An 18573-nucleotide genomic window follows, 5' to 3' on the forward strand; every position below is an offset into this window, starting at 1 on the left:
TTGAATTTCGGATAGAAAATATAGTTATAATTCAAAAAATCAGGTTCAAGAATTCTAAAGGTAATACAATTCTTTTCTTATTGAATTCTAAAGATGATACAATTCTTTTCTTTTTTATTTAGTATTTGTTATTGAATTCTAAAAATGATACAATTCTTTTCTTATTTAGTAATTCCAAAAGAAATAGGATTATATTTAAAAAATCAGGTTCAAGGATTCCAAGCGTCCATATAATTTTTTTCTTTTTGGATTCCAAAAGTAATACAATTTTTTTATTATTTAGGAATACTAAAAGGAGTAGGATTATATATATTCAAACTAACAATAATAGATTAATTATAATTTATATTTAAGATTTTTGGATTCTAAACGTAATAGAATTCTTTTATTATTTAGGAATACTAAAAAGAGTAGGATTATATTTATTCAAACTAACAATAATAGGTAAAATATATAATTTATATTTAAGATTTTTAAGGTAATATGTACAATTCTTATTTTCTATAAGATATATCGAAGATATATTCGAAATTTATATTATAAAATTTTATTTCTTATTTAGTAATCCTAAAAGAAATAGGATTATATTTAAAAAATCAGGTTCAAGGATTCCAAGCGTCCATAAAATTTTTTTCTTTTTGGATTCCAAAAGTAATACAATTCTTTTATTATTTAGGAATACTAAAAGGAGTAGGATTATATATATTCAAACTAACAATAATAGATAAATTATAATTTATATTTAAGATTTTTGGATTCTAAACGTAATAGAATTCTTTTATTATTTAGGAATACTAAAAAGAGTAGGATTATATTTATTCAAACTAACAATAAGACTGATTTTTCTTGAATTTCGGATAGAAAATATAGTTATAATTCAAAAAATCAGGTTCAAGAATTCTAAAGGTAATACAATTCTTTTCTTATTGAATTCTAAAGATGATACAATTCTTTTCTTTTTTATTTAGTATTTGTTATTGAATTCTAAAAATGATACAATTCTTTTCTTATTTAGTAATTCCAAAAGAAATAGGATTATATTTAAAAAATCAGGTTCAAGGATTCCAAGCGTCCATATAATTTTTTTCTTTTTGGATTCCAAAAGTAATACAATTCTTTTATTATTTAGGAATACTAAAAGGAGTAGGATTATATATATTCAAACTAACAATAATAGATTAATTATAATTTATATTTAAGATTTTTGGATTCTAAACGTAATAGAATTCTTTTATTATTTAGGAATACTAAAAAGAGTAGGATTATATTTATTCAAACTAACAATAATAGGTAAAATATATAATTTATATTTAAGATTTTTAAGGTAATATGTACAATTCTTATTTTCTATAAGATATATCGAAGATATATTCGAAATTTATATTATAAAATTTTATTTCTTATTTAGTAATCCTAAAAGAAATAGGATTATATTTAAAAAATCAGGTTCAAGGATTCCAAGCGTCCATAAAATTTTTTTCTTTTTGGATTCCAAAAGTAATACAATTCTTTTATTATTTAGGAATACTAAAAGGAGTAGGATTATATATATTCAAACTAACAATAATAGATAAATTATAATTTATATTTAAGATTTTTGGATTCTAAACGTAATAGAATTCTTTTATTATTTAGGAATACTAAAAAGAGTAGGATTATATTTATTCAAACTAACAATAATAGGTAAAATATAATTTATATTTAAGATTTTTAAGGTAATATGCACAATTATTATTTTCTATAAGATATATCGAAGATATATTCGAAATTTATATTATAAAATTTTATTTTTGATAAGATATATAGAAGAATAATCTAATACTCAACTATGTTTAAGAGTCTAAATAGTAGACACAAATAATAAATTAGAGAATATGATATGTTCGAATCATAAAATTTATTAACTCAACGTGTCTAGAATTATTGAATTTAGTCTTATCATTTTCTTAATTAAATTTCAAATTGAAAATAAAATTATAACTTAAAAATCAGGTTGAAAAATACAATTATTATTTTCAAAAGTTATAAAATTTATAGTCTTATTTTATTAAAAAATTTCAAATCATATATCCAACAAATAATTTTCCTAAATTTTGAATGAAAAATAAAATTAAAAATAAGGTTCAAGGGTCGCAAAGGAAATACAATTCTTTTTCTTATTCAAGATTCGTAAAAAGAGTATGATTTTATTTATTTAATATAACAATCATTGAAAAAATACAATAAAAACATAATTCTTATTTTCGAAAGTTATAAAATTATAGTCTTATTTTATTAATTCTATTCAAATTATATATATATAAATAATTTTCTTAAATTTAGAGTAGAAAATAAAATTAAGAATATAGAAAATATGATTATAATCTAAAAATCAGGTTCAAGTATTGTATAGATAAAAGGATTGCAAAGATAGTACAATTCCTTATTTATTTAAAAATCATAAAATAGGAGGATCCTATTTATTCAAAATAACAATTATTTAACAAATATAATTAAAAAAATAATTCTTATTTTTAAAAATTATAAATTTTATAATCTTATTTTATTAGTTTTTCTCAAATCATATATCTAAAAAATAAAAATCAGCATCTTCCCGAATATCAAATTGTTTGTATGATGGTTATCGTTGTATGGTGGTTTTCTATTTTAATAAATTTGGCTTATCCAAAAAAAAAAATCTTCCCGAATATCAAATTGTTTGTTCGTAGCGGTAAACTCACGCCGTTCCAAAACGATCAATAAGATAGCAACTCTATCATCAAAACATCTTTGAGATCGTCGCAACCTCATTCAAATAGTATGCATACATAACTTACAACCAATCTCAATAAAAGTTAGATTCAGTCGTATAATTTTCTTGAATTTCGAATAGAAAGTAAAATTATAATTCAAAAAATCAAGTTCAATTATATTAAAGATAATACAATTCTTTTTTTTATTGGATTCTAAAAATAAGAAAATTCTTTTCTTATACTTTTATTAAATTTGAGATAGAAAATATAATTATAATTTAAAAAATCAAGTTCAAGGATTCCAAAAGTTAATACAATTACAGTTCTTTTCTTATTTAGGAATCTTAAAAGGAAAAAAATTATATTTATTTAAACTAACAATCATAGATAAAATAAAATTTATATTTAAGATTTGTAAGGAAATACGTATAATTTTTATTTTCGATTTAGTTTTATAATTGTTTTAAATTTCAAATAGAAAATAAAGGATTGTAAAGATGATAATCATTAAAAAACTAATAGCGAAAAAATAGAACTATAAAAGAATATTAATTTTTAACTAATAAATTGGAAACATAAAATAAAGATAATTAACAAATAAAATAAGATATATAAAATAGGAATCATATATTGATTTTATGATAATGCAAATGATTCTTGATTAGTATTGTGTTTGATGGGCGGCGCAAACTAATTTTTATCTAAATAATAATTAATTTTCTATTAATATTATGTTTGACGGGAAAGTGGGTAGAATAAAGTGGCTAAAATAAAATTTTATCTATGTTATAATATATTTTTTCGTCATAACAGGACCACGGTCCAAAATAATTTTTATCCAGTTATAATATCTAATTTTATCATAATTAGAATAATTTTTATCAGTATTGTGTTTGACGAAACGAATATCTAAATTATAATACTTTGTTATTAGTATTGTGTTTGACAAGAGAGCATCTCACATTAATTTTGATATAAATTATAATATTTAATTTTATAATAAAAATAATGATTATGGATATTATTGTCTTTGACGGGATGGGGTTCGAAATAATTTTTTTTATTAGTATAGTGTTTGACATGATGACCACTTAAACAATTTTCTATACCAATTATAATATTTTTTATTAGTGATATGTTTAACGAGAAGATGACTCAAAATAATTTTTAATGCTATTATAATATTGATTCATATCAAAAATTATCACGCCGCCGCGAAGCGCGGCTTTTTTCACTAGTTTTTATATTGAAAGAAAATGAATATCCTATAAATAACTTCAATATATTGGTAAATGAAATTTTAAATTTGTATTATACTGATCATATTTTAATAATTATTTATATATTTTATTATATAAAAATGAGTAATCATCAAGTTCTATTATATTTTATTTACGTGTTTTTTTCAGCTGGGTTATGCCCGGTCCAACACATATAACATGGGCTGATTGTGCAGATTAATATCCACCCGCCAGACAATTAAGCGGGAAAATAGTAATAATGTAATATTCATATTGGAATTTTGTACGCTACCCACGAACCAAGTTGAATTTTTCAAAAGCGAAACTCCATCTTGATAATGGGTTTATATTGTAAAATATTCAATTACGGCACCTACAACTAGAAGGGATGAACTATAATTACTCAACAAATGATTGGATCGAATACATTAATACGAACGATACGTATCCACAAAGATATTTCAGATCCATGATCCATCCTCACCGGAGAAGATAGTACTCCCTCCGTCCCCTTTTACTTGTCCCTTTTGAAAAAATAACGCATGTTAAGAAAATGTTAGGTGGATATCTTGTTTTCATACATATCCCTAATAAATGTGATGAATTAGATAGAGTTGTGTATATATATATGCTAGTCAAACATTGGAAGTTGTTAAATTTTGAAAAAACATACAAAAAGTTGCTTTGAAAAGAGAAGTGGACAAGTAATTTGGGACAAAAAAAAATTTCAAAAGGGACATGTAAAAGGGGACGGAGGGAGTAGTGAAAATTGTCAGAAGGTGGGTGATCCCAACATTATAAAGATTCCAAGCTAACTAATGTTCTTTTCATATCTCAAACAATTTAAATATTTCTTCAACTGGGTCAATAATAACAGCAAAGATCATTGCTAATTCAATAGTGGCTGTTAATTTAATAGCGGTGGATGAAGACAACATCAAAAATAAAAGGGGTTAGTTTAAGGTTCTATAATCGATAAATAGTCTTTTCAAATCTTGATTTTGAGGTATAGTTGTAAAAATCATTATAAATTCAGCTTGTAGAAATTTATGACATAGTACTATAATTTTAGTTCCGACTCTTTCTAAATCCTGGCACGAGATTCGGGCTTTCTTCAAGTGATTTGATTGTGAAAGGGAATATAGAAACATGTTACAATAGCATATAACAATCCCCTTCTACTTTTTTTGATCGTTTTCTTCGGAGTATTGTAAACAGCCCTGCACATGGTAGGAAGATGCAGCAACTTAGAGCTTTATTCACCTACTACATAAAAATATTGGAAATAGATTAAAAAGCACCTTCACAGCTTTCTTTCGTTTTCCGCTGGATTTGAAAGAAACCCCATACCTACGTGATTATTATAATTATTATTCGGATCTGTCATTTGTAAATTGTACTAATACTTTATACAATCTTTATTCTTATTAAAAGATGCAACACTATGAATGACAATCATAAGTACATGGCACAAATGGAATGTACTTGTTGCACAGCTCATGTCAGTTTGAAGTAGCATATACCAGAAACAGCAGAGAGAGTCGTGAGCCCCTTTCCAATTTCATTCATATTTATCAACTAAAATATATGACACCTGTCCAATATAGTGGTAAATCTGAATTGGACTTGGTCCTACTAAGATACGATCTCTGCTGAACCATGCTTGTTGATCTACGCATGATTAACCAGAACAATATGGGTGCTTTGCATTGCTGGTGTTGAGCATCCATCACTGCGATATCAAATCACAATATTTACTTGCAGGTTTTCAAGTCCCAGCGAGGACAGATCAATTGATTAGTTCCGATTACCTATTGGTGGAAACAATCATGTGTTTGGGCTTAAAATCATGACTTGCTTTAACCGATCACAGGGAAAAGAGATCGCGGCAACCCAACCAAGCCTGATTTACAATGTGCGTCGGTATAAAGCTTGTGGTTATGTCAAGTAAAAAGACATTGGCTTCATTTAGCAAAAAAAAAACAAACACGACATTGGCTTTGTATATATGACATCATCAGCAATTATTCAAGATCCACAATATTCACAGCTTGCATACTTTGTTTCCTGAGCTGTATTGTGTCAGTATGTCCAATTCAAAAGAAGCCCAATGATCACTGACATATCCGTTATAAGGCCCAAAATCACTCAATAATAGTCCAACATAAACAGTCCATGCAACATCTAAACATATTTCTAAAAATCTTAGGTTGTGGTCACTTGGATGAAATGGAATGGAGGAAGAATGGAAACTTATATATAATTTTTCATTTCATTCTCATCTCATTCCATTCCATCCAAATGAACAAAGCCTTATAGATTGTCCATTGAAACGAATAGAGAACACAGAGTCTCAACTACTTTGTGCAACTAGAAGTGACGTACAACTAGAAGTGGCCGGAAATTAAAACTGGGGTTGGTAAGCTGTAACACCAATTATCAGTTTAACACTTTAACCACACATTTACAATCACGCATCTAATCAATGCTTGTCGTCCGAGGATTGTTTCTGTTCTTCATTTTCATAAGCAGGCCTATATAGCTGCAAGCTGCTACAATATGTACTTGAATCTACTAATCATAATTGTGAGGATATAAGGGCGAATGTCATTCCATACAAACAAGCAGAAAATTTAAAAAGGCAATGAGCAACTCAGAAAAGGTCTCTGGCCATTTAGAGCCATGGTCTAGTCTAAAAGGAAAGGTGGTGCTCATAACTGGTGCATCATCAGGTTTCGGATGGGAATTCAGCATTGACCTTGCTAAGGCTGGCTGCAAGGTGATCACAGCAGCTCGACGCCTGGATCGACTCAAATCTCTATGCCAACTCATAAACAGCTTTCAATCCAGCTCCTGTGATACTCCTCTTGCAGTGCCTCTCCAGCTTGATATCACAGCTGACCCTTCAGTCATCGAGGCAGCTATTCAACAAGCCTGGAGAGCCTTTGGCTACATTGATATTTTGATTAACAATGCTGGAGTTAGGGGTAATAAACATTGATTTAAGGGAACAATAAATTGTTTAATTACTACTCCTTCCGTCCCACAATACAAGTCTCTTTTACGCATATTAAGAAAACATTAATTAGATGATAGTTTCTCACTTGTACTCCTAATAAATGCATTATTGTAGACTCTTTTTCTACTCTCATTAAATGTTATACAATTCTCAAGAAGGATAATTTTAAAATAATGTCAATATATTTGCATTGAAAGCTAAAAGTAGACAAGTATTATGGGGAAAAAAATTCCTTCAATAGAGACTATTATTGTGGGACGGAGGGAGTATTACATTCTGTTCCTGACATCGCCTACAATATTAATTATTGTGTCGTGCATGTGGGTACTAATTCAATTCACAATACATAAAATATGAATTTGTATGTTAAATTATTTTGTAGTGGAACATGATACTTGTTATATCTGATCTGAACAGGAACGACAAGTCCAGCACTAAATCTAAGCAACGAGGAATGGGATAGAGTGTTCAAAATAAACTTAGATGGAGCCTGGTTATGTTCAAAATACATAGCCATATGCATGCGAGACGCTGAAAGAGGGGGATCCATTATCAACATTTCAAGTATATCCGGACTAAACAGGGTTAAAGGTACTGGAACTCTTGCTTACAGTTCGTCCAAAGCAGCCATGCACACCATGACCACAGTAATGGCACTCGAATTTGGGGCACACAATATCAGGGTGAACGCAATAGCACCCACCATATTTCGATCAGAAATTACAAAGGGACTTTACGAACAGAAATGGCTCCCTGGTGTTCTCAGTAAAATCATGCCACTGCCATTTTTGTATGATGCTTCAACAAACCCGGCAATAACAGAATTGATTCGATACTTGATCCATGACTCATCAAAATATGTTACAGGAAACATTTTTATCGTAGATGCTGGGGGTACTCTTCCTGGACTTCCTATATGGTCTTCCCTCTAATATTCAGATCAAGTATTGGTGTGTTATTTATATCTTGAAAGCCAGTGTCTTCAAATCATTACAAGTGTAATTCCGTAATCTCTTTCATTATATCAAGCCATACAAAATTCGATTAGCTTGTGTTCATTTGTGTTTTGTATGCTACACTGAAGTCAGTGCTCAGACTATTATAAATAGTCTTTCCCTGGTTTGTTACATTTAGTTTTTCATTCACTATTTTCTCTCTGTAAAATACACACTTACAGGTCTTGTGTATATAGTTAATTTCTGTTACGCGATCTCTTTCTCTTTGTGTTTGTGTTCAGTGGTCTCTGCAATTTCTGTTACGCTTACAAGGTTGTTGATGTATATTAACGTGTTAAACGGGTCAGTTTTAGCTGTAACTGGAAAAACAATATCAATAAATAATGTATAATGAATTAGTTTAAATAGAATATTATACAGACGAAGAACATAAAAGCGTACAATGGCCAATAGCTCAGACAACTTCTCTAAGCAACTAAAGCCATGGTCCTGATCTACAAGGAAAGGTGTTGCTTGTAACGGGTGCATCATCAGGATTTGAGGCGGAATAAATCAAAAATATTATTATGAACTTGAGGCGGAATAATCTACAAGATCATTAGATTATATTTTTCCTCATAAAAATACTAACCTATCATCATAAACATAGAAAAATGAAAAAAAATTCTGTTTTAAGAAAAGCGCTCTAACTCTCCCCAAACCCTACCATTCTCTCGTGCTCCTCTTTTTTTTCTTGCTTGGCAGCGGGAGGCTTCCACCGGATCTTAACCGATGGAAAGCCCCAACATCTTTTATTTTCTTTGTTTGTTCTTCCTTCTTTCAATAAAATTCGTTTTAAAGTTTTTTTCTTAAGTTTTGGTATTAGTTTGTGTTTTCGAATCTAAGAATTCAAAGCCTTTTCCGATTTGACCTTCTTTCTCTTAGATCTCAATTCCACGGAGCTACGGATTTCTCGTTCTTCCCGGTCATTTTGTTATCGACAGTGGTTGGAGTTATCTTGTTTTTGTGGGCCTGTTCCCCAGATCTAAGGATTGTTTTGGTTTAGATAGTATTTCATTTACGCATTTGCAAATTCAAGGTTGCTAGGTTCTGGTTTTGTTTTCTCACTGTTTGTGTGAGTTTTGTTATTTCCTCACCATTTATGTGAGTTTTGTTATTTCCTCATCATTTGTGTGAGTATGATGTTTGATTTAGTAATGAAAGTTGTTCGGGAATTACATTCTCAATCGATAGCTCAAACTGATTATAGCGGAAGCGAAAGTGATGAAGCATGTGATCTTCAACAAATCATGTGATATTATCTTAAAAAGAATGGATTGATCGGTGATTGTTTTTGTATTTTGTTTGTTCGACGCAACTATTTATGTAGATGTTGTATGGCCTTTTATTATTGAATGAACTCATTTATTAAAAAAAAAAATTATCATCATAAACAAGAAGCAGCTTTTTTAAATCATTTTTGAATGCTTTAGCGAAGTTACAATATTATTGTTAAATTAAATAAAATGTTGAATTAAAATTTAACATATTTTATTTTTTGGATTTATTATGGTTTTTAAAATATTTTGAAATTATTGAATTACTATTTTTCATATAATTTTATTAAATTTTCAAATGTTTAATTATAAAATATGTTTTGTTTTTTAACATTTGACATAATTAATTTATAAAACCTTAAATACAGTCGCTCTTAATATCTTTTAGAAATTTTGTTTATAAAAATATAAATTTTAAAAATTCTAAAATACAATAATTGTATTCAAACTAATTTTAAACTAGCTTAAAACCCGTGTAATGCACGGGCGGTTATAATAATTGTTATTTTATTGTATATATTTAAGATTTAACGAATTTTATTGAAAGTAAAAATTATGATAGAATAATGTGATTAGAAAAACTTTTATTTAACAGCTGAATAAATTCTTAATAGTTAAATCCTTCAAATAGCTAATTTATAATCAAGTCAAATATATATTTTTAAATGAGAGTGTTAAAATATATTTTTTTTACATGTTACTCCCTCAATATATGCCCTTTTGACTTTTTCGCACACATTTTAAGATATTTTGACCACATAGCTAGAAATGTTACTTTCAAATATTTCTTTTTATGAATAAAAGTATTGATATAATATTTTTATTCAGAAAAAAATTCAAAAATAATATTTTTAACTATATAGTAAAAACACTTTAATATGCGTGCCAAAAAGTCAAAAGGCGGATATTTAAGAACGGAGGGAGTATAATTTAAGGAGACTCATAAACCCAGATAGAAATAACTCAATTAGAATTTTAATATTTAGTTATTAATAGTTAATAATATAGTATAAAACATATTACTCCCTCCGTCCCGAAAAGATTGAACCGCTTTGACTTTCACGGAGATTAAGAAAAAAGTAGTAAAAAGGTTGAAAAGTTGGTAAAGTGATGGGACCCATCAAAATTTTAATAATAGATTTGAGATAGTGGAGGAAAGTAGTGGGTGTAATAGTGTTTATATTATTATAGAATAGAGATAGTGAAAGAAAGCAGTGGGTGTAATAGTGAAAAGTAGTGTTCAAAAATAGTAAGTTTAATAGGTGCGTAAACTCAAATACTGATCATAATACCAACCTAATTTTTAATGTTTTGATTTAATAGACAATAGAAAATACATATTATAATTTGTTATAAATTAAGAAAGTTCATAGATCGAATATGAAACGGTTTATTAAACTTGATCGACTGACCAACTGAACTTTTCATGTTTCGGTTTTAATAGTACAATAATACATAAAATCGTATAGATTTGTGATATTACTTTTAAATTGAGACCATTAAAGTATTTAAAAATAATGTTGATATATTTTTGTCGAAAAATTTCACCATTTATTTATTAATAAGATTATATTTATATATATATATATATACACACACACACACACATATTGCCTGTGTTAATTGTAGAAGATCGGTTTTTTTTAGTTAGAAAATATTAAAATGTGTTTTAGTTAAAAAGGTAATTACTGTATTCCTCGATGTTCATTTAGAAGATTGAATTTTTTAGTTATAAAATATAGAGAAAATAACATATTCTAGTTAAAAAGATATTTGTTTATATAGATAGGCCTGTATTTCGACCCAAAGTTAAAAAGAATAATTAGTTATTTATATAGACCCGTATTTCGGCTCAAGCACCAAGCGACCAAAATTTCAATGTTTCGGCTTTAATAGTAAAAGAGATAACATATTTTAGTTAAAAAAAATAATTGGTTATATAGATAAACCTGTATTTCGGCCCAAAGAGTTAAAAATAATAATTAATTATATAGATAGGTCCGTATGTCGGCCCAAGTACCGACAGACCAAACTTTCAATGTTTTGGCTTTAATAGTAAAAATGATAACCTATTTTAGTTAAAAAGAATAATTTATTATATAGATAGGTCTGTATTTCGGCCCAAAATTAAAAAAAAATAGATTTGTTATATAGATAGGCCCATATTTTGGCCCAAGCACCGACCGATCAAATTTTTAATGTTTCAGCTTTAATAGTATAACCCAAAATTAAAAAATAAATTTGTTATATAGATAGGCTCATATTTTAGCCCAAGTACCGACCGACCGACCAAACTTTTACTCCCTCTGTCCCATTTAATTCTATACGTTTCTTTTTCACTGCTCGACACGCACTTCAATGCTCTTATAAAACATAGTTCTATAATTTATTTTTAAAATTTTCTTTTCCTGAATAAAAATATAACATTCAAACTTTTATACAGAAAAGAAAATTCTTAAAAATAAGTTATAGAACTATACTTTACGGGAGCATTAAAGTCCGTGCCGCGTCCCAATCCCCCAATGTATATAACTCAGGGGGACGGAGGGAGTAATGTTTAGTATAGTATAGATGTATACAAATTATGACGAATGAGATATTTCTATTCTGTCCCTTGGTGACTTGAAAGGTTGTTTAAGGCAATATTCGTCTCCCCAGTCCCCAAGAGGCCAAGAGCGGTCAGGAACTGTGCGGCATCATGTTATCCTTTCAAAATGACACGAAGAACTGTCAGGGTGGGGGTTCGAGAAAAAACCGGAACTCACGAAACAAAAATTAATATTCATAATTTTTTATAAGTAATTTTTGATTTTTTATAAAATGGTACCCACAAATGCTTCTAACTTATAAATTTAGAAGCTGGGCTTTTAAGTCTAGGAAAACACTCCGAAATCTTTAACCGATTGCAAAATTTGTGTGGCGAATTGTTTATTTTTTGACACGCATTTTTAGACTCCTCTAAAATATAATTTCATAATAATTATTTGAAAAAAAATCCTGAATAAAAGTTTTACACTTCAACTTTTATTTTAAAAAATAAATTAAAAAATATTATGTAACTATATATTATAAGAATTTTAAAATGCGTGTAAACAGTGAATAGAAACAGTTAGGAGGATAATCTTATAATAATAGTTCAAAACTCAGGATTTTTAATTTCTATTCATTGAGAGAATACAAGTTCAATTACATATGACAAAATTTGTTCTAAAAATTGGTGATTAATCACGATCAATCTCTGTTCCGTAACTCGTTGATTAAATTTCTGATTAATCATCGATCGATTTGATTAATTTCTGATTAATTCAATTAATTTCTGATTAATTCTAGTTCCTTAACTTCACCTATTAAGGCCTAAGGAGGTGTTCGACAACAGCTTAAAAGTTGAGTTTCTGATTTTAAGTTAAAACTACTTATTTGTATCGTTTGTATAGAAAGTTAAGAAGAACTTAAAAAAGTTAATAAAAATCCTAGCTATTATATCATAACTTCTACTTATTTGTCAAACACTTTAATCACTTATAATTTTTAACTTGTTTTTAACTTCTAATTCACTATTTAAATTTAAACAAAAATGCACTTATTTTAATCTCACCAAACGGTCCTTAAATCCGATTCCTACTTTTTACGACACTGAATTAACACTGAATTAAGAAGAAAAATTGAATTTCCACAGAATACTCTAATTTTATACCTTTCGCTGTCATCGGGGATTTAGCTTGTAAATATAAAAAGAGTTAATTACAGTTTGTAACCCCTAGGATTGCTCCAAACGCACTTAAGATCTTGAACTATCAAACGTGACATAATGCACTCTGAACTTTACATTCCCGTGCAAGTTGTAACCCATAGTCACTATTCCGTCCAAATATGCCGTTAACTTTAACTGTTTGAGAGGTAACATTGTGTATATTAGTTTCTAACATCTATTTTACCCCCTGTGACTCATCAAAGTTTATGTATTATATTTTGAAATTATTTCTGAACACACACAACGATATAAAAACTATTAAAATAATTTTTAAAATATGTATTTATTTTAAAATTTTAAAATAAGTTACATCGTTTATGTAAAAATAATAATAAATTTTCAGATTCTAAATCTAGATACATATTTTAAAACTTATTTAAAAATTTTTTACATCGTTGTGTGTGTTCAGAAATAATTTCAAAATATAATACATAATTTTTGAGGGGTCACAAGAGGTAAAGTAGCTGTTAGAAACTAATATACACACTGTTACCTCTCAAACAGTTAAAGTTAACGGTATATTTGGACTGAATAGTGACCATGGGTTACAACTTGCACAGGAATGTAAAGTTCAGGATGCATTATGTCGGATCTTAAGTGCGTTTGGAGCAATTCTAGGGGTTACAAACTGTAATTAACTCATATAAAAAATACAAACAGTCGGTCTGCATATGCACAGATGGATGACACGAAGATTAGATTAAACTAAAAAACAATTGATGCGGAAACGTGGCGGTTAGTCTATATATCGAGTGAAAACATAAAATATCTCGGAGCGAGAATGGGCGCATCATCGTCGACAGAGCAGGTGCCGTCGGAGCAGCTGGAGGCGGAGAGCTTAGCAGCCTCCACAGGTTCTCTAACGCTTCTCCAGAATGCGTTTTCTAAACTCTCCGATCCCCAAACCCACTCCATCTCCCCTTCTTCTCTCCAGGTTCCTTATTTCTCCTTGTAGTAGTTATACTCCCTTTAGATATTTATATATTTCGAACCTCATGTAAATTATAGGTTCATATATCATTTTATTAGATTTTATAATTGTATCAATTTCGAGGCTCTTATAACTATAAGCTTCCTGTATAACCTTATGCTCCGTTAATCCGGATTTCATTTGAAATTCTGAATTTCAACAAATAACTTGTTACAAATAACATGTTTGGGAGTATGGATTTGGATTTCATTTGAAATCCAGCACAATCAAATATTATATAAACTTGAGAATTTGAAATGACAACTTAAAACCTGTCATTTGAAATCCATTATTTGAATGAAATGCACGCTTCCAAACGGACTCTTATAGTAATTATATTAAATTTTCAGCAAATCTTTGGTATACATATTGAGAAGCTTAATTATGAAGCGGTGGCAGCTCCTGTTGGATTTGCTGAGTTGCTGAACCATATAGGTTCATCTATATTAGACCTTTTTTTCTTGGCTGATAAAGGAGGGATCAATTGGATTGAGTTCTTGAGAGGATACACAAAATGTTGTGGAAGAACAAGTGCGTCGAATTCTCTCACTACATTATGCAGGGTGTTTGCTATGGCAGCTGAGAAGGCGGGGCTGTCTCTCAAATTAAAATTCGAATTTGATGATTCTGATTGTAAGATGACGGGATCGTTGTTAGCTTCTGATTTGTCGATGCTTCTTTGGGTTTGCTGGCTCATGTCATGGCATCACAGGAATCATCGTTCCCAACAGAAAGCTGATCACGTAATTCCGGACCTAAATCATTTAGTTTTATCGGCTGTGGAATCGTGCAATGATGTTGGGAGTAACATTGAAAAGTTTAATATAATGGAGTTTAATGGAGAACTTCCAGCAGGAAAAATCCATATGTGGGCTTTAAGAACAGTGCCATTTCTTGCGGATTCGTTTGGCCAATTTTTACATGCCAAATTGCTTCAAGTTGTCTCTCACGAGGTACTGTAAATTATCTACTTGCTAGTTTACCAACTAAATAAGTTTCTGTGATGATCATTGTCATATTTTATAAGGTATAAGGTGAGGCGACTTGAGGTAATTTTCTATGTGTTTGGTTTGGTAGGATACATGTTGTTTCGAAAACTAGTTGTTTTCTTTTGGTGTTTAGATGCCCTGATCTGTTGCCTTGACTTAAAATCATTACCGCTATCAATATATAGACCCTGTTTGGAAGTCAGAAGTTTAGTGAAAAGTTAGAGGTTTGAGCCTTATTAGAGATTTGTCCACGTAAATAAGCTAATATTAGTGTTTGGTAGTTTAGTGAGTTGAAATAAATTTTGGGACTAAAAACGCTAATTTTCAAAAAGCTTCTTGGAGTATTTTATTGGATTAGAGGATTAACATGTGCCTGGTTAAAATACAATAAGTTGATCAAACAAACAGCTATTTACCAAACAGTTTCACACGAAAAGCTAATTTAGTCAGCTAGTCAAAACAACTAATATAATCCGCTAATTACTGATTGCTAAACAGGGCCATAGTTAAAATGCCAGTCTTATTAAGAAACTTGAGAATCTACTTATGAGATTACTGTATCATAGATCGGGGTTCCGTTTTTGCTCTTTTATTGTGAGGTCATTTAGATTACAAAATTGTGAAAATTTGAATTATCTACTTTCTAGGGATTAGAGGTTATACTGATATCACGTTCTGATTGATTAGATGTCGCCTGTTCACAAATAAACTAAGGGTGGCTTGGTCTCGGTGCCTTTTCCTTTCTTGTTAAAATATTCTAGACCTTGACACTTTTAGAAGTTTACGATTATTCTATAATTTTAGTGATAGTAAAGGTTTATAGCTTGCGACATTGCACTAATGTTGAATTCTGGTAACTTCCAGGAAAATTTGGAGACATCTGGCCCATCCGTTGGTGATGTCGCCTCAACTAAGTGTAACGCTTGCCTCCTGACCCCAGGAAGGGCCTGGGCTGTATCCCTTAACCTAAGAAGTACTTTGCATGAGGACATTGTAAAGACGTGCTTTCCTAATCATGTCTATGAAAGAGATGAAAATTTGCTTTATAGGTTTGGACCCTTCTTATGATTCAATCTTAAAGAATCAGTGACATTCTACATATTCATGAGCATTCTGGTTGGGGAACTTTTTAATATTAAGCAAGAAACCTGTTGTAGCTAACACATACCTTGTTTTTTTCATCTTGTATGATGCTCTAGAACTGAAACCTTTAGCATTTACTGATTTGTTTTTGATATTAAATCTTTCCTCCAGCTCTAATTAATTTCACAAGCAACTCCTACATGCTATTGTTCTCTTCCATCCATTACCTCGAAACTAAAAGTTTCAGATGCTCCCCAAAATGCTGCTTAATTTCATTCCAACATTTACAAGCTGATTATATTACTAACATAATCTCATATTTGCATCTGTTTAAAACCATGTAGGTCGGGTCTTCATGGTAGAGGTTTGAACAGGTTCTGGGCAAATGTTGAAGGATATAAAGGTCCCTTGCTCATGTTGATTGCTGCTAGTTCTGGAGATGCTCACGAGGGTAGTGAAGATTCTAAAGAATGGATTATTGGTGCACTTACTGATCAGGGATTTGAAAATAAAAATACTTTTTATGGAACCTCTTGTAGTTTATATGCTTTAGGTCCTATTTTTCATACATTTTCATCTTCTGGTAAGCCACTACAACGAACAGTACTTTTCCTACTTTTTGTGTTTGATTAGCAGCAGTTAATATCCATGTTGCCCATTTCTTTCAGGAAAAGAAAAGAATTGTATATATAGCCACTTGCAGCCTGCTGGTAGATCATATGAACCTTACCCAAAGCCTATTGGAATTGGTTTCGGAGGAACCATTGGAAATAATAGAATATTTTTGGATGAAGATTTTGCAAAAGTTACCTTGAACCATCATGCAGTTGACAAGACTTACCAGCCAGGTTCTCTCTGTCCCGGTCAGGTAAAGTGTATCATTTTAAGTGCCCGTTATCTTAATTCACCCTTTTAATTTTTGTTCTGAAATTTACAATCTACATGCATTAGAGCATATCCAGCAGATTATGTATATGATGTCCTAAGCTGTAATTTCGAGGAATATGCACAAAAGTTCACTCCAGCAGAGTCAGAACAACATGTTTTTAATGATTAAATATTCAACTCTCACATTTTGCACCCTCTTCCCACATTTTTTCTTTTATCTTTTTATTAAAAAGTTTTGAATTTTATATTATAATAATAATTGGAACACAAATAGGGATTATTGTTGATGTTGCCGTGTTTGAGTTGTCAATCAATATAAAGTCTCTCTTTTTTAGAAATTGAATTGTTTATCATATATTTAGGGAACCTACTCAGGACACTGCTGGAGATGATCTTAGAACTTGTAAAGCTGTACGCTAAGTTACCTTTTTGCTCAATTATTCCTTAAATGTAAAATTGCAGTTCAAAAGGAGGGTAATATACTATACTAATATGCAATTGGCCAGACCTGCTAAAAAACCTAATTTCTGCAGTCAACCCCCTCCTACAAATGTTTATCCCAAAAGCATAGAAGTTCCTCCTAAAGGGAAAACTAAAGTTCCACTTATAGTAGGCTGAAGTGTAAAATAGTCATTACTTAACAATTTGCTACCATATTTGGGTATGATCCCATAAGGAAATAATTTTGCATACCATCCTAGTGCCTTTAAATATTAGATGTGAAATCTAAACATGATTGGAAGATCGTTGATAAATCTGTTTATTTTCTAAACATGGCTTTCAATATATTCCATTAGGGTCGTGCCCCCTTACTCCAAGTAACATTGGTGGTTCAGCTTGGATAAAACTATCATTTCTACATGTGCAACAATGTTATATGTGAATTGCTAGTGGAAGTTAAATGTCAATCGCCTTGTTGCAGGGGTATCTAGCTCTCCAAGCATCAGTTTTAGATGTGGAGGTGTGGGGGCTAGGGGGAAGATCAGCCAAGGAAGTCCAAAATGCAAATAAAAAGAGAGAAGACCTTTTTACTGAACAAAGGAGAACGGTGACTGCTACTTCTCTGAACAGTTTATAGTTATACAACATAATATTACATATTAAGCATTGCATATTAAAAAGTGACCAAATTTTGTTCTCGCTTGCAGATTGACCTGAAAACATTTAGTAACTGGGAAGACTCGCCTGAGAAAATGATGATGGACATGATGAGTAATCCTAATAGCGTCCGAAGGGAAGAACGTTAACCTAGGTTTCAGTGGGTGTTAAGTGATATATGTTCATAAATGCTATATATTTGCAGTAACTAGTTGTGACCCTATTATATATTGAGTTGGTATAGCTAATGTGAATTGGCATGTTTCTCAGATGTAAGTTGTATCACTGTTATATCTTTACTTGATGCTTGTCATATATTTGATTTCACGTACTTGAAGAAAAAAAATTGATTAAGTTTTTGAAATATATTAGCAACTGAAATTCATGTTGCATGTGCTAGATCAATAGATGATGATTAAGTGTAGTTTTTTTTTATCTAGCTACCAATGTCTACTAGAAAGTAACACAGCTTGAGGCTGTCGGAGTATAATGTCCTTCATTATGGGTTGCCTCGAGTTTTTTTATACTGT

General features: G+C 30.1%; 2 protein-coding genes across 2 annotated transcripts; both read left to right on the forward strand.

The window, feature by feature from the left end:
* Positions 1-6220: 6220 nt before the first annotated feature.
* LOC108213798 (uncharacterized) lies at positions 6221-8121 on the forward strand. The gene is made up of 2 exons (XM_017385587.2): positions 6221-6960; positions 7410-8121. The coding sequence occupies exons 1-2, from the start codon at positions 6618-6620 to the stop codon at positions 7922-7924; spliced, it is 858 nt and encodes a 285-aa protein (XP_017241076.1). The 5' UTR covers positions 6221-6617; the 3' UTR covers positions 7925-8121.
* Positions 8122-13695: 5574 nt separating this feature from the next.
* On the forward strand, positions 13696-18407 carry LOC108215434 (uncharacterized). The gene is made up of 7 exons (XM_017387938.2): positions 13696-13949; positions 14336-14938; positions 15839-16023; positions 16402-16640; positions 16726-16925; positions 17868-17993; positions 18094-18407. Exons 1-7 carry the CDS (start codon positions 13797-13799, stop codon positions 18190-18192), a joined length of 1605 nt encoding a protein of 534 aa, XP_017243427.1. The 5' UTR covers positions 13696-13796; the 3' UTR covers positions 18193-18407.
* Positions 18408-18573: the final 166 nt, after the last annotated feature.

The sequence above is a fragment of the Daucus carota genome, chromosome 3, assembly GCF_001625215.2.
Source record: "Daucus carota subsp. sativus chromosome 3, DH1 v3.0, whole genome shotgun sequence".
In the NCBI taxonomy this organism is placed as follows: domain Eukaryota; kingdom Viridiplantae; phylum Streptophyta; class Magnoliopsida; order Apiales; family Apiaceae; genus Daucus; species Daucus carota.

Bases quoted from the DNA above. Each gene is read 5' to 3' on its own strand.
- LOC108213798 (XM_017385587.2), top strand. From the start codon at position 6,618: ATGAGCAACTCAGAAAAGGTCTCTGGCCATTTAGAGCCATGGTCTAGT. The intron at 6,961-7,409 runs GTAATAAACATT...TGATCTGAACAG, and splicing joins TAACAATGCTGGAGTTAGGG to GAACGACAAGTCCAGCACTA.
- LOC108215434 (XM_017387938.2), top strand. From the start codon at position 13,797: ATGGGCGCATCATCGTCGACAGAGCAGGTGCCGTCGGAGCAGCTGGAG. The intron at 16,926-17,867 runs GTAAAGTGTATC...GCCTTGTTGCAG, and splicing joins GTTCTCTCTGTCCCGGTCAG to GGGTATCTAGCTCTCCAAGC. The intron at 17,994-18,093 runs GTGACTGCTACT...TCTCGCTTGCAG, and splicing joins TTACTGAACAAAGGAGAACG to ATTGACCTGAAAACATTTAG.